Source organism: Prionailurus bengalensis, chromosome A1, assembly GCF_016509475.1.
Source record: "Prionailurus bengalensis isolate Pbe53 chromosome A1, Fcat_Pben_1.1_paternal_pri, whole genome shotgun sequence".
Taxonomy (NCBI): Eukaryota; Metazoa; Chordata; class Mammalia; order Carnivora; family Felidae; genus Prionailurus; species Prionailurus bengalensis.
The window spans coordinates 5,545,809-5,573,589 of NC_057343.1; the positions used below are offsets into that span (position 1 = coordinate 5,545,809).

General features: G+C 41.0%; 1 protein-coding gene across 5 annotated transcripts in view; it reads left to right on the plus strand.

Moving 5' to 3' along the window:
• The window catches only part of LOC122480709 (phospholipid-transporting ATPase IB), a 606,753-nt gene that overhangs the window by 409,695 nt on the left and 169,277 nt on the right, over positions 1-27,781 (plus strand). For all 5 annotated transcript variants that reach the window (XM_043575482.1, XM_043575463.1, XM_043575477.1 and 2 more), the window contains exon 28: positions 21,446-21,520. In XM_043575482.1, the coding sequence (XP_043431417.1) occupies positions 21,446-21,520 (75 nt within the window). The remainder of the gene's footprint in view (positions 1-21,445; positions 21,521-27,781) is intronic.

The following is a 27,781-nucleotide window of genomic DNA, read 5'->3' on the forward strand; positions in this document are numbered from 1 at the left end:
TGACAATGACTTGGCTTGCATATGAAATAATATTAGCTTAAAGTTGTTAGACAGTGAAAGATACAGAAAGCCAGACTCTGTAGAGAACCAACAGAAATAGGTGAAGGGGACTAAGAACACTTACCATGATGAGCGCTGAGTGACGCACAGAATTGTTGGATCACTGTGTTTTACACCTGAAACTAATACAACGTGGATGCCAACTATACTGGAATTAAAATGTTGAAAAATTATTCGACACTGACATACTGCCTTTTAAAATGCAGTTTCCTGTTTAAAATCTTTTTTTTTTTTTGTCTTTTTTAAGTTTTTATTTAACTTCCAGTTTGTTAACCTACAATGGGATATTAGTTTCAGGTGGACAATATAGTGACCCAGCACTGCCGTGTAATGCCTGGTGCCCATCACAAGCGTCCTCCTTCATCCCCATCGCCTCTTTAAAATCCACAGTTTTGCCCTCTCGAACCTACCATGTCCACAAGGCCGCTGTCGCTTCTTTCTTCTCAGAACCTATTCTTGTCCCTCTTCTCCCCTTCCCGTGTGACGCGTCCTCGCAAATGTTTCAAACTGTTTGCGCCACTCTCCCGGTCGCTTGTAAAGCTTCCGTCCAAGTGCTGTCTTTACCGTTATGTGAATAAACTCTCCTTTCTCTCGGAGCTGTTCCCATCTCCTCTTGAAAGGCTGGTTGTTCTCACCTCCGGCTCACAGTGCCCTGCTTCTTTTCTTCACAGCCCTGATGGTCGGATTTGTTGGTTTACTTCCGCGTTACCCGTGTCCCCCACCGGTCCACAACGGCCTCAGTGGCAAAGATCTTTCTCTCTTTCCCCCTAAATCTCCAGCACCTGGAGTAGAGCCGAGTACACAGTTGGTGCCCCATAAATATGTGTCCAATAAATGATCAAACAGTAGTGGGTTACAACCAGAGTCAAAACTCCCGAGAATCTGAGAGGGGGTGTGTGTGTGGTAGAGCCATCTAATTAGTATATTGCAGAGAGCGGGCCGGCTAAACTCATTTCCTGGAGGGAGTCCACTTAATGACATCTCTAGCCATTTGAATGCAGGAGAGGAAAAAGTTGGTTTTGTTTTCTTTGGTTGTGTCTTTCACTGGGCTTTGGACCCTAGAAAAGTAATTGTAACAGCTTTTGTTCAGCTCTTACCGTCTGAAGCCTTCGTTCAGTGTGGGCTGTTGTGGGAAAAGCACTTTCTCTGAATGAGGCGTCCTGTTGCTTCTGAATTTACCCCTGTTTTTCATTTTCTTGCTCATGAAGTTGCACAAGATTCTGTTTCTTTATATAGCACATTAAAAATTGGGGCACCTGGGTGGCGCAGCCGGTTAAGCGTCCGACTTCAGCCAGGTCACGATCTCGCGGTCCGGGAGTTCGAGCCCCGTGTCGGGCTCTGGGCTGATGGCTCAGAGCCTGGAGCCTGTTTCCGATTCTGTGTCTCCCTCTCTCTCTGCCCCTCCCCCGTTCATGCTCTGTCTCTCTCTGTCCCAAAAATAAAAATAAAAACGTTGAAAAAAAAATAAATAAAAATTGCAGTGTGAATGGAGAGCGCCCGCTTCTCAAACCTCAGCTCCAGTGGTCTTTCCTCAAGGGAGCCTTGCTTCACATCCTTAGCAGCCTTTACTGTCTTTGACGGTGTTTGTCACATTCCAGACGACAAAGTGAAGGTTCTGTCTGTTGGGCCCAGCCCCCCCGGTCTAGAGAACTCCATGGGGCCAGAGAACATGTCCGTCTCTCTTAAAACAGCTCTATTTCTAGGCAGCACTCAATAAAATAAGTTGAATCAATTAATCCTTTCCAGCTTTAAAATGCTGATCTCTCTGATTCATGAATCCATTTTCCAGCAGCAGTAATATGTGACTTTGTGATATTAAATACATTTCCAGGAAGCTCAAATACAGAGACATGAATGGCTCAGTGAGAGGAACAGGTGTTTCACGCTTGCGGGAGAAGCCAGGTGTGACGTTCACTTACAGACTTGCAGGCAGAGGTCATTTGTTTCCTGGGTGGACCATTTGATTTTTTTGAAAACAATTTTTAAGGTGATTGTGGTATATTAATACCACTAAATCATTGATGAATTTTGCCAAGTCTTTGGAAAGTAAATATTAAAGGATCAAATTATGATCAGGCTTACATTTTACTTCATCGTTTTGTTTTCAGCTTGTCCTATAAATTTTGTGCATGATGTTATAATTAAGGATCTTAAGGGATGAATTAAATAGAGAGTTATACAAAATTTTTGCCACTTGTCTCCCCTAAAAGAAAAATATCTGTAACTATAGTAAAAGACTCTGTCATCTTAATTAAGAGGCAGCTCTTTTCCTGTTTTTTTCCTGTCTTAATTATATAAGCTGTGCTGAGTGGGATGTAATAACATGATTTTAAATTGATAATTCATGTGTAGAAGGCACTTGGCAGTAAAGTACAGAGCAGTATCAGTGGCATAACGTTGGCAGTAGAAAAATATAAATATAATCCAAATGCCAGCATAGAAATAAAGCCAGGACCAGGTAGTCAACGATTTGATAAAATGTTTTGGGAAATGCGGTCAATTACATTAATTTTTAAACCAAAATAAAACATGTAGTTTACTTAGAAGTCATAGGACCTGGAAGTGTGTGTGTGTGTGTGTGTGTGTGTGTGTGTGTGTGTGTGTGTGTATCTACATACCTTTAAAAATGGTAATCCTTACGTTTACTTACACTTCTAGTCATCATCCCTAAAGAACACCTTTTTTAGATGTTTCTTCTGGAAGCTATCAGCTTGTCTCCAAGTAACATGCTTGTGCTATGTGTTGATTTCTCGATTTCAGACGTTGCCTTTTGACATCCTGTTCTGGCGGGTGAGGATTTCCCTCCCATATGTTACTGTCTGACCTCCCCTCTTCCTCCCTTCCAATATAGTTACAGCTATCATTTTAATTAATTTGGGGATCTGTGTGAGCCTCTTTAATAGTATGTAAATAATGTTCACTGTAGAGCCAAAAAATATGATTCTTTTTCCTTTCTTGCCCATGTTTCAGTTTTTCCCATAGTTTCAGAAAGCCTTTCTTTTTTTATTCAAGTGTGTGTGTGTGTTTGTTTGTTTGTTTAGAGGGGGTGGGCATGTGTGCACAACAGGGGAAGGGCAGAGAGGAAGAATCCCTAGCAGGCTCCACACTCACAGTTCTGAACCTGATGCAGGGCTTAAACGCATGAACCAAATCGTGAGATCATGACCTGCCCCTAAACAAGAGTCAGACATTTAACCAACTGAGCCACCCAGGCGCCCCATCAGAAAGCCTTCTTCTTTGTCTCTTGCTCTAACTGAATTCCACATACTATTAATACTCTCCAGAAGTTCCATTATATTATGTATTTCCTTGAATCTCCTATCTACCTCTCCCTCCTTTTTTTTTTTAATGTTTGTTTATTTTTGTGAGGGACAGAGAGAGAGAGGAAGCAAGGCAAGGGCAGAGAAAGAGACACAGAATCCAAAGTGGGCTCCAGGTTCTGAGCTGTCAGTGCAGAGCCCGACACGGGGCTCGAACTCATGAACCATGAGATCATGACCTGACCCAAAGTCGGACACTTGACAGGTTGAGCCACCAAGGCACCCCGTCTCCCTCCCTTCTGAAGACCCCTCACCTCTGGACTGCTTATTCTTTAGGCCTTATTCCTGCTAAAAAATTTGTTTCCTGGATTCCTTGTTGTCATTATTCATGACTTCTTCACTCATGTTCCTGAAGCACATATATCAGTAGTTCCTTCAAAAGTGTTACATGGGTAGTATATTTCTGAGACGTTGGATATCTTTTTATGTGATTACATGTGATTGGTAGATGGTCTGGGTATAAAATCCTAGGCTGAAATTCTTTTTTCTTTCAGAATATTCTCTCTCCTTTAGCCTCCTCCTAGCTGGCCAAAGAGAAGCTCGATGCAATTCTGATTCTCAATACTTTGTATTTACACATCAGAGTATTTGTCTTCTCTTTGTTCAGTGTTCTGAAATTTGCAAAGATGTGTGTATGTGTGTGTTAGTGTGGATCTCCTTTCCTTTATGTGCCTTTTCAACCTAGAGACTGGCTTTCTTTAGTGTGGGAAATTTTCTTTTATATAGATTTTTGTAACATCCTCCTTTTTATTTTCTGCATTATATCTTTCTATAGCTAAGTCGTGTAAAGAACCTTCTGGATTTTCTCCCAATCTACTTATGTTCTCTATAATTTAACTCTTACTCTCTTGGTCTCTTTGAGATTCCTTGACTTACTTCTAGACCCCCGCTATTGTGATTTGGGTTTTTTTTAAATGTTTTTCTTTCCTTTTAATTTGCAAGTCCTTTACTTTGTTCTCCCCGCTTTTATAGTAACACTCTGATCTTAGTTTATAGGTGTAATATCTTATTATACCTCCTTGAGGATGTAAAATAAAATCCATATAAAGTTTTATTTTTTACCCCATATTAGTTTCTGTTTTATCTGAGTTTCTTTTTTTTTGAAAGTTCTTCTTAGGGGCGCCTGGGTGGCGCAGTCGGTTAAGCGTCCGACTTCAGCCAGGTCACGATCTCACGGTCCGTGAGTTCGAGCCCCGCGTCAGGCTCTGGGCTGATGGCTCGGAGCCTGGAGCCTGTTTCCGATTCTGCGTCTCCCTCTCTCTCTGCCCCTCCCCCGTTCATGCTCTGTCTCTCTCTGTCCCAAAAATAAATAAACGTTGAAGAAAAAAAAAAATTAAAAAAAAAGAAAGTTCTTCTTAGATGCTCCAATATGTGGTTTTAGTCTTTCCTTAATTAGATTTTTTATTTCTTATTTACATATTTTAACCTTGAAATACTGACTAGTTAACACGTAATAGTCAAAATATCCTTTAATACATTTCAGATTTGAATAAAATTAATGTGTGCTTAAAGTAATTTCGCTGCCTGATAAAAGGTGACAACTTTTCCCATTGTTGATCATATTTACTTTTCCTCTCCTGGAAGAATTTCCAAAAAAAAATCATGACAGTAATAGCAAACTTCTTAGCACATCTAGATGATGATAATTACGATGTCTGCTTCTTCAGATTCTATTGTGAAAAAGAGATTTACACCATCCAAGTATAAAGAGCACATCATTAATACTATATATGTTCATACACACTTGGATAATAACCAAGAGGACCTTCTCTAGAATGAATTCTGGAATTGTTCCCAGATGTTAATAATTAATTGTGTTGTGTATAATGTTCAGGTTAAATTATGTATTATCTTATTTAGTGGAAGTCTAAGATTGACAAGTATCTGTAGCAAGACAGGGTATTTTGAGAATTTAACTACTCATAAAACACGTATCATGCAGTAATTAGCGCCTTCAGCAAGTGTTGGTGCTCTATTTCGTATTCTGGGTGTTTTGGCAAGATTGAAAAATGTTTCCGCTACTAGTTAAACTGTTACTCTGAAATCAAAAATATACACACTTAAAATAGACAAGTTAGCTGTACCAATACCTTAAAATTATACTGAGTAAGTAATATTCTATTCTAAGTATTAATACTGCCAAAACTGGGCAAAGGCAATAGAATGCCCACCGTAGTAGCTTGACTGCTATGAATTTATTAAGAAAATATTACTTGTTCCTTTTCAAAATAATAGCCACAAACAAAGAAAAGAGGGAAGAGAAAGGAAAAAATGCTCAAGGGTGGTTTTCCACATGAACCTCCACGTTTAATTGACCAACATCATTCTGCCTTATCTTAGCAACTTCGTGAGGCCTGGGACCGATGGGTGTTATCCACAGAGAGAAGTGATGCTCCTAACGTTGTCTCCCATTCTAATTCATTCATAGCTAAGCCTACTGAAGCGGCTCTCAATCTGGGGCCTTTGGCCAGAAGTTCACGGCTGGGAACACTGCATGTCACAGCTGGGACAGAGGGCAGAGTGGGTGGGTGCTTTTACAAAGTATGGCGTGATTTTACCTTTTAGCGCATTATGCAGTTTGGCTCTGCTGGGACAGACAGGGTTGTTGGGCTGGCGTGACCTCGTCTGTAACCTCCTTCCCCGTGGCCACTCTCCATGGTGGTTCTGGAGGTGGCCGTGTGATCTTGTTCTGGTCTGTCGTGTGTAAGTGGAAGTCTCTGGGTGGGACTTCCAGAAGTGCCTGGCCCGTGAATAAATATTTACTCAGGGTTGAAGTAAATGAAGTATAAACCTTAAGTACCGGTTATGAAATTTAATACAAAGTGCCTTTTCTTTGCTTCTGTCTATTGCCCCTGAGCTGTAGACGTTGCTCTCATGCCAAAGCCCATCCCCGGATTTCTTGTGTCCTCCTTGCACAGGGTCCCTCACTGGATCACTTCTGTTCATTCCTGTTGATGTGATGGGTGTCTGTTTATTAATATAGCAGATGTTTTTCTTATCTAAAACTCTCCCCGAGCTTCAGCCTTGTACTTTGGATTTCTTCCTGGAGAGCCCACAGGTACTACATACTTCACATGCCCCCAACGTGAGCTCATCTACTGCCCTCCCATCACCAAGCCTCACATCTAATCACGATCATCGCTGTGACTCCAGTCTCCCTTCAGAAGACTCTCTGAATCACCTGCGGCTGCCACTCCATATTAATCCCCTCAAACAGGACTGCTCAGTATCTTTCTCTAAGAGTGTTCCCAGCTGTGATTCCTTCCCTTCATGCCTCTCGAGTCTGCCTCCTACACTTTTCTCTTAGGTAAACTTCCAGAAAGGCAAGTGGCCTGTGTCACATTCCTGCAGGAATGCAGTTGTCCTGGGCTCCTGGTTGGCCTGAACAAGCACGTGCTAGAGCGGAAAGTCCTCCTGGGAACATAGGAAGACCCCCCCACACACACACACCAGGAACCCATTGCCAGAGCTCACTTCCAGGGCACGCTCCTGCCCTGCCCCCCTCTCCATAGCCAACATGAAAAGCATACATCTCGCCTCTTCAGAAGCTCACTGTGGGGCATGCTCCATGGTACGAAAAGATGTCAGCCACAAACCCAGGAGACTGCATTTATTGAAAAAATAAAACCCCACCTCTTCTACCCCACACAGTGGTCAACAACACACGGCTCCTGAAGAATTATCCAGAGAGCATCTCAGTAAGAAGCAGAGAAGGCGACTGTCCCATATTTCATGTAGATGCCATATTCATGACAATGCTCTGTTCCTCCCATTGATCTGTACCAGTGCCTGGAAGCTCGGAAGTGGCGTGGTCATCGTGGATATGGATATGAACATGTCTATTTCAAGTGCAAATTGAAGCCAGAATTTTTTTCTGATGTAACCAGTTAGTTGAAAAGTGAAGGTAGGTGTTGGCAGTCAGGTCTCAGTGACTCTGTCCTACACTCAGAGAACCTCGTGCACGGAGAAAGCAATATAAGGTGGCCCTGTGTGGTCGGAGGAAACTGTTTTGTCAAACAATCATGTAATAGCAATAGTGTATTAAAAATGAAAAAGGTTTGGGCGCCTGGGTGGCGCAGTCGGTTAAGCGTCCGACTTCAGCCAGGTCACGATCTCGCGGTCCGGGAGTTCGAGCCCCGCGTCAGGCTCTGGGCTGATGGCTCGGAGCCTGGAGCCTGTTTCCGATTCTGTGTCTCCCTCTCTCTCTGCCCCTCCCCCGTTCATGCTCTGTCTCTCTCCCAAAAATAAATAAAAAAAAAAAAAACGAAAAAGGTTCTTATTTTTCCCCAAAGTTTTATTGTGTCGGGTGAAAAAGGTATATCTAAATGAAACCATAGCAGGGATAACTAGAAGTTACCTGAAAATTCTTGGTATAGCCTTGAGGCATACTTCCTAGAAGTTACGAAAGAATTACTCTGGTGAATAGGTAACAAAATCCTCTACAAGTCAATGTTTTTTGTTTCTTTGCCTTCGGAAAACTTCAAAAAGGACCTAATCAAGATGTCAGCAGATAGATTCTTTCCAATAACATTCGTATTAGAGCACTGTTTTCTTCTTTGGCAAGTGGCTCAGAGATCCAAAGTATTGATGGATATTGCTCTAACAAAACTTTGCATTCTCATTTACTATGTGAGTTCTATTTCTCGGGACTTAAATCTGTAGAATAGACATGACGCAATGGGAACATTCTTCCACAGTTACATAAACTAACGGGCTGAGAGGGGACCCAGCTCCATCTCTCTCATTAAAAGACGCATTTCCAGCAAAATTTTATTTATTATTTAATGATTATCAAAATGTGTAATTTTTTATCAATTCTATACCGCTAGCAATCGTGATGAAAACTAAATCCAGAACTCTTTAGCGCTTAGAGCTATATAGCCGCAGAAAATTAAGAGAAAATTCATTGTAATTTCTATTCTTGTGCAGTGTGATAGGGTGATCAATACAAGACTTTAAAACAAAAATACATTAAATTTGGGTTAAATTGTATCTGAGTCAAGTGGAATGGAAAACAAGTTCAAGACAACAAGAGTGATGTGAACTTTGTGAGTATTAAAAAAGTATTTGTAGATTTCTTAAAGTGGATTGTAATGGACGTCCACTTGTGGTACTTAGAATCCATTGAGTAGGTTAAAAAAGATTACATTTATTGTAAAATGCCAATCTTTACATATGCCAGCAATTATATCCTTTGCAACTATTTGTCCTTGTCATTAGAAAATTTACACGACCTGAAAAATGTATTGAGACCAAAGCAATCTACAGAGTCAATGAAATCTCTATCAAAATCCCAATGACATTTTTTTTGCAGAAGTAGGAAAACTCATCCTAAAATTCTTGTGGAATCTAAAGGGACCTCACATAGCCACAGCAATCCTGAAAAGGGAGGACAAAGTTGGGGGAATCATACTTCCTAATTTCATACCTTGCCGCAAAGCTACAATAATTACAATAGTGTGGTAGCAGCATAAAGACAGATACATAGAGCAATGGAATAGAGAGCCCAGAAATAAACCCTTACATATATGGCCAAATGATTTTTGACAAGGATGCCAAAACCTTCCAACAAGGGAAGGACCATCGGTTCAACAAATGGCGCAAGGAAGACCACACGCAAAAGAAAATTGGATCCTTACCTTACACCATATAGGTGTAACTCAAAGTGGATCAAAGAGCTAAATATGAGAACTAAAACTATGGAACTCATGGAAGAAAACATAGAAGGAAAACATGACATTGGGTTTGGCAATGATTTCTTAGATGTGGCACCAAAAGCACAGACAAGTAAAGAAAACACAGATAAATTGGGCTTCCTCAAAATCAAAATTTTTGTGCATCAAAAGATACTGTTAATAGAGTGAAAAGGCAACCCACAGAATGGGAGAAAATATTTGTAAGTCATGTATCTGACAAAGGAGCAATATCTAGTATATATAAAGAACTCCTACAACTCAAGAAGAAAGAAAGAAGAAACGAGAAGAAAACCTAATCCAAAAATTATTAAAGGACTTGAACAGACATTTTTCCAGAGAAGGTATATAAATGGCCGAGAAGCACATGAAAAGATGCTCAACATGAGGAAATGCAACTCAGAATCACAATGAGATGCCAATTCACATCCATTAGGATGTCTACTATTTAAAAAAAAAAAAAGAAAGAAAGAAAGAAACAGAAACAGGAGATAGCAAGTGCTGGTGAAGACATAGAGAAATTGAACATTTGTGCCTCGCAGGTGGGAAAATAAAAGGGTCCAGCCACTGTGGGAGACAGTATGGAGGAACCTCAAAAACTAAACATAGGACTGCCTTGTAATCCAGCAAGTCTACCTCTGGAAACATACCCCAAAGAATTGAAAACAAGTACTCAAACAAATGTTTGAATACTGGGGTTCATAGGTACGTTATTTACGGTAGCCAAAAGGTGGAAGCAACCCAAGTATCCATCAATGGATGAAAAGCTAAGCCAAATTCTGCATATATGTGCAATGAAATATTATGTGGCCTTAAAAAGGAATGCAGTTCTGATCATCGCTACAACGTGTGTCTTGAAAAAATTATGTTGACAGATACAAGGCAGACACAAAAGGACAAATACTGCACGATTCCACTTACATGAAGTAACGTGAATGGTTACATTTATAGAAACTGGATGTGGAAGAGCAGTTACCAGAGGCAAGAGGGAGGGAAAATGAGCTGTTACTGTTGATGGGAAATTCTAGAGATAGAAGGTGGTGATGGTTTTACAACAGTGTGAATGTACTTAATACCACTGAATTTTACACTTAAAAGTGGTTAAAGTGGTAAATATGAAGTTATGTATATTTTACCACAATAAATAAATACATATTGAGAGAGTTTTTCAGATTTGCAGCTACACTTAGGCAATATATGCATAACTGTTCACATGCTTGAATAACACCTGTCTAGTGTCCTTCACAGTCTGAACCCAGCCCTCTCCTCTCACTTCATTTTCTTTGTAGCCACCTGGAAATTCACATCTGCTACAATTAGGTACCTGTAAGGCCCTTTCTCCCCCCACCGATTTGATTAATGGAATCTGATACTCCCAAGTACCCACCACCTTCCAAAAAAGGTTCTTCCCATAGAGAGAACCCATCTCTGCGTCTATTGTGTTCCCAAAGAACTTCTCCATACCTTTGATCCGTCCCAAACCTCTCCTCAACCAGACCGAATTCTTTAAGGGCCAGGATGTTGCATGCTTTGGCTTTGTGACTCCCACGCATAGCACAGAACATAATTTGGAGCAGGATCTTAGTAAACAGTCCGGTAACTGAACTTCTAAAAACATACGTGATTCTTTCCTTATAATTCTCCTCTGACAGAGAAGGCAGACCTTTTCCCCACTTCCCAGAACAAGAAAATCAGCAAATGCCACACCTCGCTCGAGCTACAGGCGTCAGGTGGCTGACAGGGATGGAGGAAAACATCACAAATCTGCCTTCTTACGACCGGGTCTGTGGAGCCAGGCACTAAATCTTATCGTCAATATGTTAAGAACATTACTTTATTGGCTATAAAACCCATGTTTTTGAATATTCGCCATAGGTTTTGTCCATAAACGAAATGATCTTCTACATATTTCTGCTACCCCTTCCATAATAAGCCCCCTGCCGCTGTTCCAACGCCACAGTTTGGAAACAACTGTGTCATTAATGAACGATACCAGATCCTAACCAATGACCTCCAGATGAAAGGCTCATTACTTCATTACTGGTCTCCAGAGCTGTTTTGTCCCCTAACACTGTAGTACAGAATTTAGACTGAAGAGTTTAAGCCTTGAACTATAAAAAAAAAATGTAAGTAGTCCTTGACATAATTTGGAGTGATTAAATTCTATTGTGCCAAGAATTCCTTATTAAAAATCAATTTAATTGTGCGTATACCATCTGGTCGGTATTATGGTCTTTTATGGGAAGGAACCATGATTTTGTATTTACCTGATGTTCTGTTGGATAAGCATGTAATTTTGTAAAAAGGGAGAATGCTGTGGCCCTGGAAAATTAGTAATTAAAGAAACTTTAAGGGTGTTTACTAGACTTCACTTTTGTGATGTTTGAGCTATAAGATTTAATATTTTAGGATTTTAATGGAAAAGAAAATGTTAAAGTAGGAAATGTTTATGTGCACATCATATGCTACACTTATTTGCATGAATAATTTTTATCATATATTTTTGAAACTCGAGTTCCCTTAAACATAACTTAGATTGTCACATCAGTATTTGTGTTGTCTTTTTATTCAAAGAATTTGGATGATGAATGGTGAGAAGTTTGCCTTTGATTGTCTACTAGCTTGGTTTGAAGTATATTAGTAAAAGATTGCCACAGTTTAGCTCACAATATTGCAGGAAAATGTTTCAAACTGGAGCAACTGCATTTTGTTGTACAAAATGGGGAAGTTTTTTGCCGCCTGTTTTTCAAAAACACTTTGCACCCTAATGTAAACAGGATCCTTTAGTTTCCTTACATAGCATTAGAGGCTTAAGATTTGGGTCATTTCCTTAAGTTTTTGCTCTGCTTATGTGCTTGCGGATGTGAAGCAGTTTGTTCATGTTACAATCTTCAAACGTCAGCGTTGTAAATTTGCAGCCATAAACACTGATTCAATTCTGAATTGCCTTAACTTCGATGTCAAAAAGAAATCACTTGTGGGGCACCTGGGTGACTCAGTGGGTTGAACGTCTGACTCTTGATTTAAGCTCAGGTCATGATCCCAGGATCGTGGGATCGAGCCCCACGTTGGGCTCCACGCTGAGCAGAGAGCCTTCTTACGATTGTTCATCTCTCTCTGTCTCCCCAGTTTACGCTCTCTCACTCCCTCTCTATTAAAACAAACAAACAACCTTGTTATATAGGCCCTAGTGTTAACAGCTACCTATTTGGTATCAGCCATAACATCTCTAATCTTCCCTGTGCCCTGATTTCCTCATTTGTGAAACAGGCGCACTGCCTGCTTGTTAAGCTTGCTATGAGGTTTAAACGAGATAGCCGTTTGGAATGTTGTGAAAATTCTTGGCACAGAACGTATGTTAGCTTCTATCATCATCCAAAATACCAAAGTGACCATCCTGCAGTGTGTGGTTTTCTTTCCATTTGTTTATTAAAAGAAAATGAAGCTAGGGGATTCAGAAAGTTGCCTGTGCACCCGTAGCAATTAAGTGCCCCAATGAGGATGAAATCTGTTCGGTCAGGTCCATGATCTGTCCTGTACTCCCTCTCAGCGACCTGTCCCCTTTCATGTTAAATGTTAATATTCTGCACGTATTCATTTATCGAGTACCTGCACCGTGCTAGAGTCTGAGTATGTAATAACCAGTGGGATCTTTGCAGTTCTCTGGCTTCATACGTCTTACCGATGGGGTAGTAGACGGGCAAGAACGCAACAGAAGCTATAGGACATAACAAGCCAACGGAGAAATGAGCGTGGGACAGTGATAGAGAAGGACAAGGTCTTTCCTGCTACGTAATTCTTTAATGCAACACTGATTTGTTGGACTAATAATAGAGATGTCCAAAGAAAAATAATTTCCCCTCCTCTGCCTCCGTTGCTGCCCAGGCGTTCAATAGGAGCAGTTTAGCTAGGCTATCTTTCCTTGGCACTCATGCAAACATGCGTAATTGTATGGCGTTTTTCTCGGGGTTTTACCAAAAAATGGATTTTATACACAGGCTTAGTCAGTAGAGCATGTGACTCTTGATCTCACTGCTGTGATTCCAAGCCCTACGTTGGGTGTGGAGACTACTTAAAAAAAAAATAATTTTTAAAACTGGATCCTATACACATTACTTCATAACTTTCTTTTCGTTTATTTGCCCTCAAAAGCCCTTTGAAGTTGTAGAAGCGTGTGGTGTTTGCCGCTAACATTGTACCTGTCCAGGACCTACCCAGAGAACATTCTCCAAAGATTTTAGAGCGGAAGCCTTGCCCATTCATTACAGTAGCTGCTATTTAATGCTGACCACTCGATCCCATAATTCACTGGACTGAAGACACTTGCCGGGAAAGTTTTTGGAGTATCTTGCTGTTGCTAGTGTTTTTTTTTTTTTAAAGTTTTCTTTATTTTGAGAGAGAGAGCACAAGCAAGGGAGGGGCAGAGAGAGAGAGGAAGAAAGAGAGAATCCCAAGCTGCTCTGCACTGTCAGCGTGTGGAGCCTGACGTGGGGCTCGAACGCATGAACTGTGAGATCATGGCCTGAGCCGAAATCAAGAGTCGCTTAACCTAATGAGTTAAGTCGGTTAAGGACTCTTCACCGTTTGAGCCACCTAGGCGTCCCCTGTTACTACTGTTGTTGTGGTTGTTATTATCATTATTATTATTATTATTATTGCCATTATTTCTGATAACTCTAGCTCTACAATAGCATCCCTGATTTTTTCCCCTTGATTTCCTGTCCACCTACCTACCTGTCTACTGACCCATCTATTTATTTTGCCTTTTCTTTTGTCAGTCTATTTCTTTGCCATACATTCCTTCATTTACATACCCATAGATGTAACGTTTCAAAAGATAAGTGCTTTTTTAGACTTGCTACATTCACAGCCTAATAAAGACCTTCAGGGGCTTTTCTTCCCTATGCCTTTTGCTTTGTTTTCTTTTTGCTTTCCACCATTAACAACACTGAAAAACAGGCAGTGTTTTTACAGACAGGTGCTTTTATTTATGAGAATAAATAGAAGTTTTAGACGAAGTACATGCTTGTTTTTTATCTTAATACACATTGCCAGATGAAATTCCAGAAAGATTGTGACACTCTGACTTTTAAGCAGGGTATCTTTAATGCCAGTTAATCAGCTCAGACCTGATGTGCAAACCGGTAGATGATGATGTCATTGCCACTTCAGCAACAAACCATATGGCTGATTCATTTAATTATTCCCTCTCGGGTACTTTTCCCGTGTCAGTCCTCTACCATGGGTCTTAGAAGAACAGGGTAAACCGAGGAACAGGTCCCCCCTTTCCCAAGTGAGGCAATCCTCTAAGTATGTCGGCTGTTAGCTGAGAACCTGAGTGCAGCAGGTCCGGCCCGCTGAGATCGCGCAACGCGGCCAGGACCTCTAGACGGGAGTCTGTGCAATTAGCCAAGACGGTTACTGTGTTTTTGGCAGTGAAGCAGGAGTTAAAGCAAAGAAGGATCTTTTTCCAAGAAGGAAAAGCCATTTAATAAGTTTGAGTCAGTTTGCTCGTAACAGCGCTGCATTTGAGGACCAAAAACCCCAGGAGCTTGGCAAGTCACAGTGCTTGGCTGGTGTTCCCACCAACTCACCAAGTCTGAGGCCAGCCAGGCAGAACCTGGCTCCCTGTGCTTTGCCTGTATTCATTTAGTAACATTCCTAGTTAACAAGAACGTAAAGGCGGAGGAATCTTGCTCCCCATTAATCCAGAAAAGTGAAATGTAGTGGCTCTAAGCAAGCCGTGGTCCAGGGAGCTGTACGTCGGAGGGGGGACATCGGGCCATCTGTTTGCACTGAGGGCTGTGTGTTGAGTGCATGTAGCTTGGAGCTTGTGGTCCCACCAAAAATGGCATTGATGTTTAGGAACTGGGCAGTGCTTGCTTTTTTGCACATGAATTTACCATTTGTGTACGGGTGCCCGGAGTGAAAGTCTGATTTTGTGCTGTGTCAGGGAACCACGGTGTACCAGTCTCATGAACGAATGAAACAGAAACTAAGTATGCTCGTATAAATTATTTGAAAACGCTGTGCGTTCTCATAATTTTTCCGTTTCACCTAGGGAACTCTTGCCAAAACGGAATCAGGTTTGAGCCTTTACCACGTAAGGGAACACCAGCTCGTGGGTTTTGAAATTAGGGGATGGATTTTTGTTTGTTTCGTTTATTTTGGTTTCACTTTTTTTTATTTTCTCCGCCAACTACTTCCAATGAAACAAACAGGTCCAATGGTGTAATGATGGATCATTTGAATGAAGGTTGAAATTGAATTGGAAATGTTGAGAATGAGCTTGTTTATACTTTACAAAACTGCATCACCGCCTGCGACTGATAAAAATTAGCACAAACATAGCGAAAATCCTTAAGGAGACGTGTGGCCAAGCCAGTGCCAACCTGGACAGAATCGGAGCCCTGTTTAAAGGGAATATCCCCACATTCAACTAACCAAGGACGTTAGTCTGAAGTAAAGATTACAATTTTTCACGTGGTTCAGGATCGCTTGGAACAAAGGTTAATGCCAGGAAAGAGAAGGTCGATTTCTCAGGACTTTTCCCCCTTATTGTATATTTTCTGCAACGTGAGTGTCTTAGTTACACGAAATTCACTCTCAGTCTTTAGGGTGATTCCTCATTAGTGATTTATAAAGTTAGGTTTCTGACATAAGGATCTACCTTTGTGAAGTTCTGGATTCATATCCGGTGCTGCGGTGGCCTCTCGGGAACAGCGCCTGTGGTTCAAGGCCAGGGGAGAGTTCCCCAAAAAGAAGTGAAGCTTTTTTCATCCACACCCCGTCAGCACAAATACAAGCATGGCTTGGCGTAGTCTGTCACGTATCATTGTTTTGCTTCTAATAAACATCTGTTTACATCGAGATTTCTCAGTTGTATCAGTTTGACCTAATAAATGTATTTTTCATCCAGTAGTGGCACTGTTGACATTTTGGACCAGGTAATTCTTCGTTGTAGGGAGCCGTCCTGGGCACGGTAGGATATTTAGCCGAATCTTTCGCCTCTACCCGCGAGATGCCAATAGAACCCTTACAGAGGTCTGCAGACATTGTCAGTGTCCTTAGAGACAAAAATCAACCCTAGCTGAGAATTACCGCTTGAAATAGTTATGTAAATAAAACATGAACACGTTTTTTAAAAGTTGGGACTGGTACAAGAGGAGACGCCACACCTCCTGTTGAAGAACACTGCTACTACCAGAAGATAATGGATATTAAGTTTCTTATGTGACCTCCAGAAAGTTACCATGTAAAATCTGTGCGGTACCGTCTATTCTGTACTGTCGTGACCTTTCAGCATATACCTTGATATTTTTCATTTTAATACATCCGTGAGACTTTGGTATTAAAGCACTTACAGTTTTATATTACTCTTTTTTAATGTCTTATTTTTTATTTTTGAGAGAGACAGAATGCACACAAGTTACGGGGGGGGGGGGGGGGGGAGGGGAGGGCAGAGAGAGACCAGGTTGGAGGATCCAAAGCGGGCTCTACGCTGACAGCAGTGAACCCAGTGTGGGGCTTGAACTCACGAACTGTGAGATCATGACCTGAGCTGAAGTTGGATGCCCAACGGACTGAGCCACCCAGGCACCCCTCACATTACTCTTTCTAACGTCTGCACAGTGTCGCATTGTTACAGATGAACCATAATTCATTTAGCTGTCAGTGCACAATGTAGGTTCTAATTTTTTTATCCTTCCGAATACCACAGTAAACCTGCTTGTATTTTCATGTTGAATACTATGTGATTACAGATATAAGATACAATCCAGAGTATATCCCTAAAAATGGAACCCCTAGGTCAGAGGAAAAGTACATTAAATGTATTTGTGGACAGTGCTCTCTACGTTAGCATCTGGCTATGAGGGTAGCTATTTCCCCCACATTATCAAACTTTTAAATCTTTGCGCGTGATATCCCTGTGTTTATATCATAAAAAATGAGATTTCCTGTATTTATAAGTTGTTTTTTGTCCACTGTGATCACATTGTATCTGTTCTTTGCCTATTTTCCTAACAGCTTATTGGGCATTTTCTTTCCCATTTGTAGGAACTCTTTATGTATTAAGGAAATTAGTCCTTTGTCTTCATAGATGTTACAAAAATGTTTGAACGAGTTACTCCTTTTCTTTCAAGTTTATTAATATTTTTTCTATAGAAATTGTTTCAAATTTAGCCCTCCTTTTGTACAATTTCTGAGTTTAAGGTCTCCAGAGAGTTTCACATACGAAAGCACTTTTCCCCCTGTTTTCTCTTAATTCTTTGAATTTGGTTTTTTGTGTTGAAATAGGCCATCCGTAATTAACTTGAGTATACAGAGTGAAAGCAAAATACCACATAATTTTTTTCTAAATAGTGTATCATGCTGTGAACAAAATTCCTTCATATTTGGGTGCAAAACACTAAAACTAGATTCATACTTGGTGCTTGCAAAGAACCAAGGAGAAGCCATGCTGTCAGGATAGCAGGCAAAGACCTTCCTGGTCTGTAGGGCTTTGGAAGTCAGGGTTGTGAATTGGTGATTATTCAAATAGTATCTCTTTCACGTGTTACTCTGTACACAGCACATATTTTAATTTTTTTTAATCCACCAGGCATTAAAATTTTTTTGTATTATTAATACAACAGACACACTTAGTAGTATTACTTCCGTCATCGCGTTTTCATCGTGTTTTGGGCTCTTAATGTTCCTTTGTTTCTGTCTTTGCCTAAGATTCTTGTCATGCTTTGTTTTGCTAAGGACGTGTCAGCATTCCCACTGGCCTCTGGTATTGTCTACTGCTGGAGAGGAATGATCTTTCCCCTTGTAGGTTAACTGCTTTTTCCGCCAAAATATAATAAGAATCGATCTTTCAAAATTTTAACCCGTTAATTGACATATCAGAATGTGGGTAGCTATGGATCTCTCTTGAGGTTTTGTTTTCTGGAGACAAATGGTGCTCACTCTGTTGGCTGAGCAAGGTATTGGAATATTTCAGAATTTTTCTTTTATTATATCTTCGAACATTTTGTTCTCTATCCTACTTGTTCCTTTATGTTTTTTTTAAGGTACACCCTTTTGGAATTTTCCAGTTATCTTTGAGAGATTGTCAGCTCTTAACAATGAACGTTAACCTTTTATGCTTTGACATTTGTTCTCCCCAGCCCTCCCCACCGCCATCCGTAGGTGTGCTGTGGGCACTTTCAGTTCTGGGCGCCTCCCCCTTTATAAAGTGCCTTTAACCTGCAACATTGACTTTGTCTTGCTTGCTTCCTCCTTTGATAGCTTATACATCTTACTTTAGCTCTTGTTTCAACGAAAAGCCACATTTTCTTTAGCTATTTTATGCCTGTCAAGAACATTCAAGGTATTCTTCTGCCCTGTGACCTGGTTTTTTCAGTAAAGATTATTTCATATTCATGTCGTGTATAATGTATGACATTATATATTTTATATGTATATAGTTATACATAATTATATGTAATATGCAATGTCATACATAACGTATACATATTCTTTCATAAACGCATGTTTTCCTTATTATTTTGTGAGCATATCTAGGGGGCAGGGGCTGCAACATTGTCTCAGAGCGCTTGCTCGTCAAAGGTTCTGCCTCATCTACACTGGTCAGCTGTCATTTTGCATCAGTAAGCCCCTCTGTCCCCCCCCCGCCCCCGTCTCTTCTTCTTGGGCGAGTTGGAGGGCGATGTGTCTCACAGTGAGTGTCTGCATGTTACGGGTTTTCTGTTGGACGAATTTGCATTTCTTTCTTTTCAGGTTCCCTCCATCAGTGTCTGGCAAGTTGTCAGCCATTTCTGCTCCCAACTTTACCCTTCCATCCTCCTCGCTTGCTTCTTGGGGAGAAACGGCATATGTGTGTACATTGTCCTTCAACCTCAGTTTGCTTGCTGTGGTGAATGGGACAAGGGACCTCAGCCGTGACTTGTCCCTGCCTCTAGATTTCTCCCTTGAACGTTTTCTTTTAACGTTTTATTTATTTTTGAGAGCAAGAGAGACAGGGTGTGAGTGGGGGAGGGGCAGAGAGCGAGGGAGACGCAGAATCCGAAGCACGCTCCAGGCTCTGAGCTGTCAGCATAGAGCCTGACGTGGGGCTTGAACCCATGAACTGTGAGATCATGACCTGAGCCGAAGTCAGATGCTTAACCGACGGAGCCACCCAGGTGCCCCTAGATTTCTCCCTTTAAATGAGAGTTGGTCAGCGATTTCTTGGATTGTTGCCCTGTTTCCTGGAAAATTTTTTACTCTGTAGGTATTTTACTCTGCTGTTGGCAGTCCCCCTTGTTTGAGCCTATCTTGTATTATTTCTATGCTGTGTCATGTGTAGTTTTAATAAAGGCTATCCTATAGTTTCATTGAAAATAGCTGACTCTGGGGTGCCTGGGTGGCTCAGTCAGTTAAGCGTCTGACTCTTGATTTCAGCTCAGGTCATGATCTCACAGTTCTTGAGATCAAGGCCCGCATCAGGCTCTGTGCTGATAGCACAGAGCCTGCTTGGGATTCATTCTCTCTCTCCCTCTCCCTCTTCCCTTCCCTCCCCAAAATAAATAAGTAAACATTAAAAAAAAAGAAAAGAGCCATTTGCTATTTTCAATTACTTTTGCTGTTTTCAGTTGATATTAGGAGAGGGGAGAGCGGTAGAAATATCACTACCTTCAACAAAAGAATATAAATCAACAGAATTAAGCAATATAATAATTAGGTGTTCATTAGATATTTATCAGTGTTCGCTCACTGATTTGAATAGGAGAATGTAAAAGTATAACACAATCTTGGGAAAATAAAGTGAAAACTCTTGAAACAGTTTACAAATATGCTGGAGTCCGATGTGGACCCAGGCTCTCCTCGCGCGTAAAAGTTTGGCCGAACTATTGATTACCAAGGCCTCGAGTGGTTGGAATTGTTGTTTTAGGGACAGCTGATATTCGAACAGGTGTTGTAAAAATATTCTGAGTGCAGAACACAGCATAAACTTCTGATTCTTAGTTCCCTGTCAGTGTTTCTTGACAGAGAACAGCCAGGCCTCATGGGGGCCTCTCGGGAGACAGTTGGATTTAAGAGTGAATAAGCGTGTGGGAGGACTTTTGAGGGTCCGCAAGGTCAGCAAGCTTATCTTAGATTTAGGAGGGATCCCTAGTAGTTTTTTGAACTAGGGGATGAGCTAATCAAAGCTATGCTTAAGAACACTTCACCTGGCAATTGAATTGAGGTGTATTTCATTCGACCCTGTTGGGACTCGGTGAATCCTTTGTCCTAGCTATCGCATTCCGTACGGTTGTGCAACATAGGCAACGGTTCCTTTCTCTAGAAGCTGATTTTGAAAAATCAGACTCGGCAAAATTTTCGTAGCAGAGTTGGTCTCAACTCTTATTATCATGGGGTAGCTGTTCTGTGTTGCCCGTCTATTTCTCCCATAGTAATGGATTCAGTCTGTCATGATTTTTATACCAGTAAGGTGAATTCTGTGATTCCCGTGCGATGCTTTAAAGTCTAGCCCCAGATCACTGGAATCCTGTTGTATCCCGTAAATTTAGATGACTTTTGAAACAGCAGCATGTTGTATTCCGTGCTTCCATATTCGCTCCCTTCTAAATCAGGGTTTTGTCCATCCTCGCGATGGCCCACCCCTTTGCTGTTGCACTGTCATTGCTGCACATCTTCTCCTGGTTATGCCCGTCTGACGGCTCCTTCTCTAACATATTTTTATCCCCTGGTATTTTGCTCTGCAGTTGTTTTTATGTCAGTCTTGCTTGATCAATTAGAATTATAGTCTACTTGAAGACATAAATAATCGTCGACATTTTATTTATTTATACACCCATGTTACTCAAGAAGATGATTTGAGCATGTTCCTTTTGTATTACTGTGTTTTGACCTTTGCTGAGGTGGTGGACGTTTGATTGAGGAGGGTCACTATTTTATGAGCTAAGAACATAAGTGACCAACAGAGGAGTTTTTGTTGTTTTTTTATTTATGGTTTTTATCTGTTTGAAAGTCCTACAAAGATAAATCACCTTGATCAAATCAACTCCATGGGGAAATTCTGAGACTCTTCCAGTCAATGAGAAAGCGTTGCCACGAAACATATTCGATGTAAATGAAATATAAGTTGCTTTTCTGTAAAGATGTACATATTACCTCTTAAAATTGATGTATGCGTTAAATATAAATTGTCCTTAAAATACCAGTACCCGTAATATCGGGAACTTGTTTTTTATGGAAGAACGACCACCACGTCCTGTGGCTCTTTATCCCTCAGCAGCTGTGTCCAGCTGGTGGTCCACATTCCCCCCACTCCTTCTTCAGTGAATGGAAACATTTAGGTCAATATTGATATAAAACTTCTTGAACTTTCTTCTCTTTCAGCTTTGGTTCGCCTTTGTTAATGGATTTTCTGGGCAGATTTTATTTGAACGCTGGTGCATCGGCTTGTACAATGTGGTAAGCATTCCCTATCTCTATCTGATAGCATGCGAAACTTCAGTGACATTCCTTTACTGTTTACGTCTGGGAAGTGTATCTAAGTCAATCATCTGTATACATAGCGGGCAGCACAAATACATCTTTAGAGCCTTTGTTGCTGCGACACATCCCGCAGAAGCCCAGGCTCTCCACACATGGTTTCAATCATAGCAGATCATTCTTGAATAACCCCATGAAATTATTAACCCATATATCTTGATAATAGACCCTTGTTACCTCCTGACTAAATGCCTGCACAACATTTCCATGTTTTTAGCTCAAGTAAAAATTTCTGAGCTACATCTAAGCCTATTCCGCTTCGTCATTTTATTTCTGAATTCTTAAACATAGATAATGCATGTAGAGTATGTAACCCGGTGTCCATTTTGTCCTTCTTAGAAGAGTATCTGTCCTTGTGGGAGAATGTTGTCTTCCACAGCTAGTGGTACAATAATGAACGCTGACTTCCAGCTCCCATGGTGAATGATAATCAGCTTGTTTGGTATTTTTCATGATTTTAGAGTTCTTTTTTCATTACTTCACTACAGTGGATTCAAAAGCTAGAAAGAAATAGAAACCATAAGCCCAAATGGCGAAGTATAGCTGCTTAGCTGTTTGTTTTTCTGGCAGGAAGAACCAGGGTGCTGTAGCCTGGTGCTCTAGAGACCCCGGTACGCAACATCGCGAGTTACGCTTTCCCACTTCTTGTGGACGCTAACTCTGGCATCGCCTGCCCTGTGGGAGTTTGTAGTCAGAAACAGCCATCATAGGAAGCTATAGATGGAACTTACCAGACATACAGTGTACATTGTGGGGCTATAAATATTTATACCTTGTATATACATTTTTGGCTGGATGTTCTAGTCATCGGCTCACACAATCTTTTTTTTTTTTTCTTCTCTTTCAGTAGCTACCATGCAAGGTTCCAGGTATAAAATGCTGCATTTGATAGGTTGCCCCAGCCCTGTGTAGCTTGACGGGTTAAGAGGGTCAAATGGGTAGACTAAGCTGCCACTGGGCCTGAGTTCAGATCTTATCTTGGGTTTAAACAGTCTTGGTGAGTTAGTCGGTGTGCTGCTAGCTGCTAAGTATGCTGGCGCATTTATCGCTAATACGTAGGCTCAAAAGGCAAAGGTGACAGGTGGTGAGAATGGGGCCGAATCAATGCCCGTTTCTCACCTGTGCTGGAACAGCTGTTCTAACTCACCTACCACATGGATAGCGGCTCAAGGACCTCCTCTCGGACAGATTGCTAACTTTGCAGGACCTAAAACTGTTTGGGGCAGATGAAAATTAGTCTCTGCTCCATAATGATTTAGTGCTGGAAGGGGCCACATCCATGCCCGCATACGGATTTATAAATAGGAAGCTGAAACCCGTGAGACTCTGCTTGAGAGCTAAGGACTGGTGTAGTGTCGCCTGGTTGGATGATGCGTGGAGGTCAGCCCCCCTTTTGTGTTCAGGCCTGAGAGCTGGATTCTTCACTTAGCTGTGTGCAGCCGTGGACAATTCACATCAATCCAACAAACTTGCGTTGAGGGCCTGCTATGCATAAGATGCTGATAGGCTTGGACAGTGTTGGTCAGAATGTGGTCCTCACACCGCTTAACCAGGATTTGTATGAAGATGCGGACGCCTGAGCCCCATCAGAGCTTCTCAGAGATAGTGAGAACACAAAAGTTTGAACACAGTTTTTTAACGATGGTTGTGCATATGAAAGGTTACGACCCACGGTGACCTTTGATCCCTAGGGCTGGGGATGTGTTGTGTGCTCTTTGTGTCCCCCAGACTATAGAAAAGAGGATATTGCACTAGAGAAGTAAATTTCAAGGTAAAATGGCCCTGCACGTCTGTCACTAAGACCACAGCACAGGTGTTGGAAGGAGCCACCATGCAGAGCTGGGACAGTCAAGGATCTGTGAAGTCAGAGGGGTTCTGGCCTCCAGAAGTCAGTCATGCTGGAAGGGCCAAACCTTTTGAGAACATGGAAGTTTGTCTCCATAGAAATTGTTCTGGTAACTTTTTAAAAAAAAAAATTTTTTTTAATGTTTATTTTTGAGAGAGAGAGACAGAGCACTAGTGGGGGAGGGGCAGAGAGAGAGAGACACACAGAATCCAAAGCAGGCTCCAGGCTCTGAGCTGTCAGCACAGAGCCTGACACGGGGCTCGAACTCACAGACCATGAGACCATGACCTGAGCCAAAGTCGGACGCCCAACCAACTGAGCTACCCAGGCCCCCCTGTTCTGGTAATTTTTGTTTGAAATAAATTGAAACTAAGAGAAATATTGCAAAAAGAGTACAAAGAACTCCTGTATTCACATTCATCGATTATTACCATTTTGCCCTCATGTGCATTTCTCTCTCCTTACGCGTGCATATGTGCAAACGCCCGCCAAGGGCACGCATGCACACACCCACAAGCACGCATGTGCACGCACGCACCCCCACAGGCCCTCATGCATACACACACACCAACACAATTATTTTTGAACCAGTTGAAAATAAGACATCAGGCTTCTTACTGCTTAATGCTTTGGAACGCAGTTGCTAAGACCATTCTCTTATATAACCACAGTATAATGATCAAAATCTAAAATTTAGAATGGATATGGTACTATTCTCTGATCCTTATTAGTTCATATTCCAGTTTGGCCATTGTTGTTCCAATAATGTCCTAGTTAGCAGGTTTTTTTTTTTTTTTTCCCCACTCCTGCCTCAGTGCACAGAGACCCAGTACAAGGGTCTCTGAGTTTGGGACAGTTTGGGACGTCTGAGACGTTCACTAGTGACCCCTGTGTTGGGCTGGATTTCCTCTTTCCATTTCCTCCAAACAGCATTTCTGTCTTACTTTTTCTTCTTCTGTATATGCTCTTTAGATTTGATTCCCCAGGCCAGCTAAAGTAGCGAGTCATGGTTTATCATAGCAGATTAAATAGCATAAAAACTGACCTGAAACTCTTAAATCTCTCCAAATAATGAATGAATGCCATCCATTGGATTCCCATCATATCTATAGTCAAATTTCTACATCATTTTATTTTATAGTGACAAGAACCACCATGATCAGATGGATTTCAGCTAGATTTCATCTCTTATTTTATGGAGGTAACTCTTAATGTGCTTTAAACTGTTTGACAAATTATCTTATTTAATCTTATCAAGCCAGCATCATTTGAAGGAAAAAACTATGGGCCAGCCTCATTTGTAAACAGAAATATAAACATTCTCAATAAATTATCAGCAAATAGAGTTCAAGAGTGTATCAAAAGAGTAAAATATTTGACCAAGTAGGATTTATTTCAGGAATACAGGAGGTTCAAAATTTTTAAATCTTTCTGAATATCAACAAAAGAAAAAAGAAAAACATGATCCCATCAGTGGATGCTGAGAAAGTATTTGAGGCAAGTCAGCTGCCACTCCCCAAATAAGGACTCTTAAGTAAAATGGGAAAGAAAGAAGCCAATCAACTATAATCCAGACTATTTATTTAAAAAAAAAAAAACAGTAGCATATTACCATAAATGGTAAAATTCTTAAACGATTTCATTTTAAATAAGAAATTAGTCAGGGATGCCTGAAATCACTATATAATTCAGCACTGGTTTTGGAATTTTCAGCAATTGCCAAGAAAATTTAAAAACTATTACTCGAAAAAAAAAAAATGACTTCTGTGCTTCTACAAATATGCACACAAAAAGTGGCCTTTTAAATGTGTTCACATATGGCTGTATATCTATAAAACCCCAAACATATCAATAAATACTAGAATTATAGGAGAATTCATAAGGTGACTAGATCCATAACCAATAACTTCTTTCTATCCTAACAATCGATAGCTTTTTTAACTCTAGCAAGGAGACTTAGAAATGCAAAGGAGTAGTAATTCCTTTCATATACATTGTGTAGGAGTAATTTTTATAGACCAAATAGAAAAAGAAATCCAAAACCTTACTGAAGTATACAAAATAGAGAACAGCTAGCAAGGGATATTGTTCTCTTGTATGAGAAGACAGTGTCATAAAAAAAAAAAAAAAACTCCTCTAAATTGATACATAAAAATGTGTAATTCCAAATAGAATCCCAGTGATTGGGGGGGGGGGGGAAGTTGCTCAAAATGATATCGAAGTATAAGTGAAATTAACAAGTACTTGAGAACAAATACGCAGAGTACAAAAAAGGAATCACAAGGGTCAACTTCTTGTCACTAAACATCAGGCAATATTGGGGTGCCTGGGCGACTCAGTTGGTTGAGCGACCGACTTTGGCTCAGGTCGTGATCTCATGGCTCATGAGTTCAAGCCCCGCATCAGGCTCTGTGCTGACAGCTCAGAGCCTGGAGCCTGCTTCGGATTCTGTGTCTCCCTCTCTCTCTGCCCCTCCCCCTCTCACTCTCTGTCTCTCTGTCTCTGCCTCTCTCAAAGAATAAATAAACATTAAAAAAAAATTTTTTTTTAACTTAGACCATACTATACCTGTTGTAACCAAATCAATATGATCCTTACATGAAACTGCACCAATAAGTTAGAGAATCCAGAAGTAAATTCCAGTTTGGGATTCCAGATCTACAATATGTGAGAATTAAATAAACGTCAAAGGTGCTATTTTAGGAAGAGTTTGGATTAATTGTGTTCTGACAACTGGCTCTTTATTTGGAAAAAATAAAATAAAACTGGATGCGTATCTTATGCCACATAGATAAATAAATTCCAGATTCGTTAAGACTTACGTGTGGAAAGTGAAACTGTAAGATTCCTGCAAGAAATTCCTAAAAACTTTGATAACAATAATTGGGCACTCAGAGCTATTCTTGACCATAGAAAACTTAAGCGCTTTTATATGACAAGAGAAACCATAAAGAAAGCCAGGAGACAGTGCATCTGGATTAAAGACAGAGTTGGTATCTGTTATACTCCAAGTACTCTTAAAAAGTGGATAAACCACAAGTAGAAAATGGACAAAGGACCTGACTAGACCGTTCACAGAATTGCAAACCCAAATGTCCAACAAATATATAAAAACACGCTGACACATGTTGGTAGTCAGGGAAATGTAAGTTTCCTTTTAGGTAAGAATTAATATCTTTAATTTTTTAGCCTGGAGGATGTTAAATGTAACACCCAGTGCTGCTGGGGAAGCAGGGACAAGATTACTGTTGTCCTTCATGAAGGGAAGGGTAAATGATTGGAAACTTTTTTGGAAACCACTGAGCAAACATCTTGTAAAATTTAACATGTATCTTTTTACCCTGCAACCCTATTTCTGGGAATCCTTCCCACAGAAATAAAAGATAAAGGTATCTTTGTTATGATACATTATGGACGTTTATTACGTAATGTGTGCGGAAACAAAGGAATACCTATCTGTAGGCGAATGGCTGAAAAAATACGGAGCCTCCGTATTATGAATCACTGTGTGTGGGGGGGACAAATACTGCTTTAGTGTCAAACCCAGGGGACATGTGAAGCATCCCATGATGTATTGTTTTGCGAGAAAAACACGAAGAAAAATTTGTTTCTATAAAACAGAGAATGGGGGCGCCTGGGTGGCTCCCTCGGTTAAGCGTCCGACTTCGTCTCAGGTCATGATCTCACAGTTTGTGAGTTGGAGCCTTGCATCAAGCCCTGTTCTGACAGCTCGGAGCCTGGAGCCTGCTTCGGATTCTGTGTCTCCCTCTCTCTCTGCCCCTCCCCTGCTCATGCGCTCTCTCACTCTCTCTCTCTCTCTCAAAAATAAGTAAACGTTAAAAAGAATTTAAAAAACGACAACAAAGAATGATCTATGTGTGTGGTGTGTTAAAGCAGGGTGAGAATATGATAGGTCCTACTGGGGGGTTGGCCACTGGTGAAGGAGGGACGATGTGAAGTGGGTAGGAAGTCCCGTAAAAAAGGAAAAGAAGCAATAAGGACAGGAACATGAAGCACGCGTGAAAGCACGTATAAGCGGAACAACGCGGGTGGGTGGACGTACAGCTGTGCACGGGTTCTGAGATGTTGGCTGGGAGCACCTCCCTTAAACAGATAACTTGTGTTATGGTGAGAGGGCCGAGTGCCAGCCCTCTCGATCCTCTTATCCTTGAAATCTGGAGGAGGTTGAGATCCCCAGGGCCGGTTTCCTTTCTGCTCCAGGGTGAACGAGGATCGTGGGAGTTTTGTGGGCCTTATTCCACCACATCTCTGATTGTTTTATCCTAATAGATTTGGAAAAGGCTTATTTATCTGAACTCGGGCTCCGGGTAGCT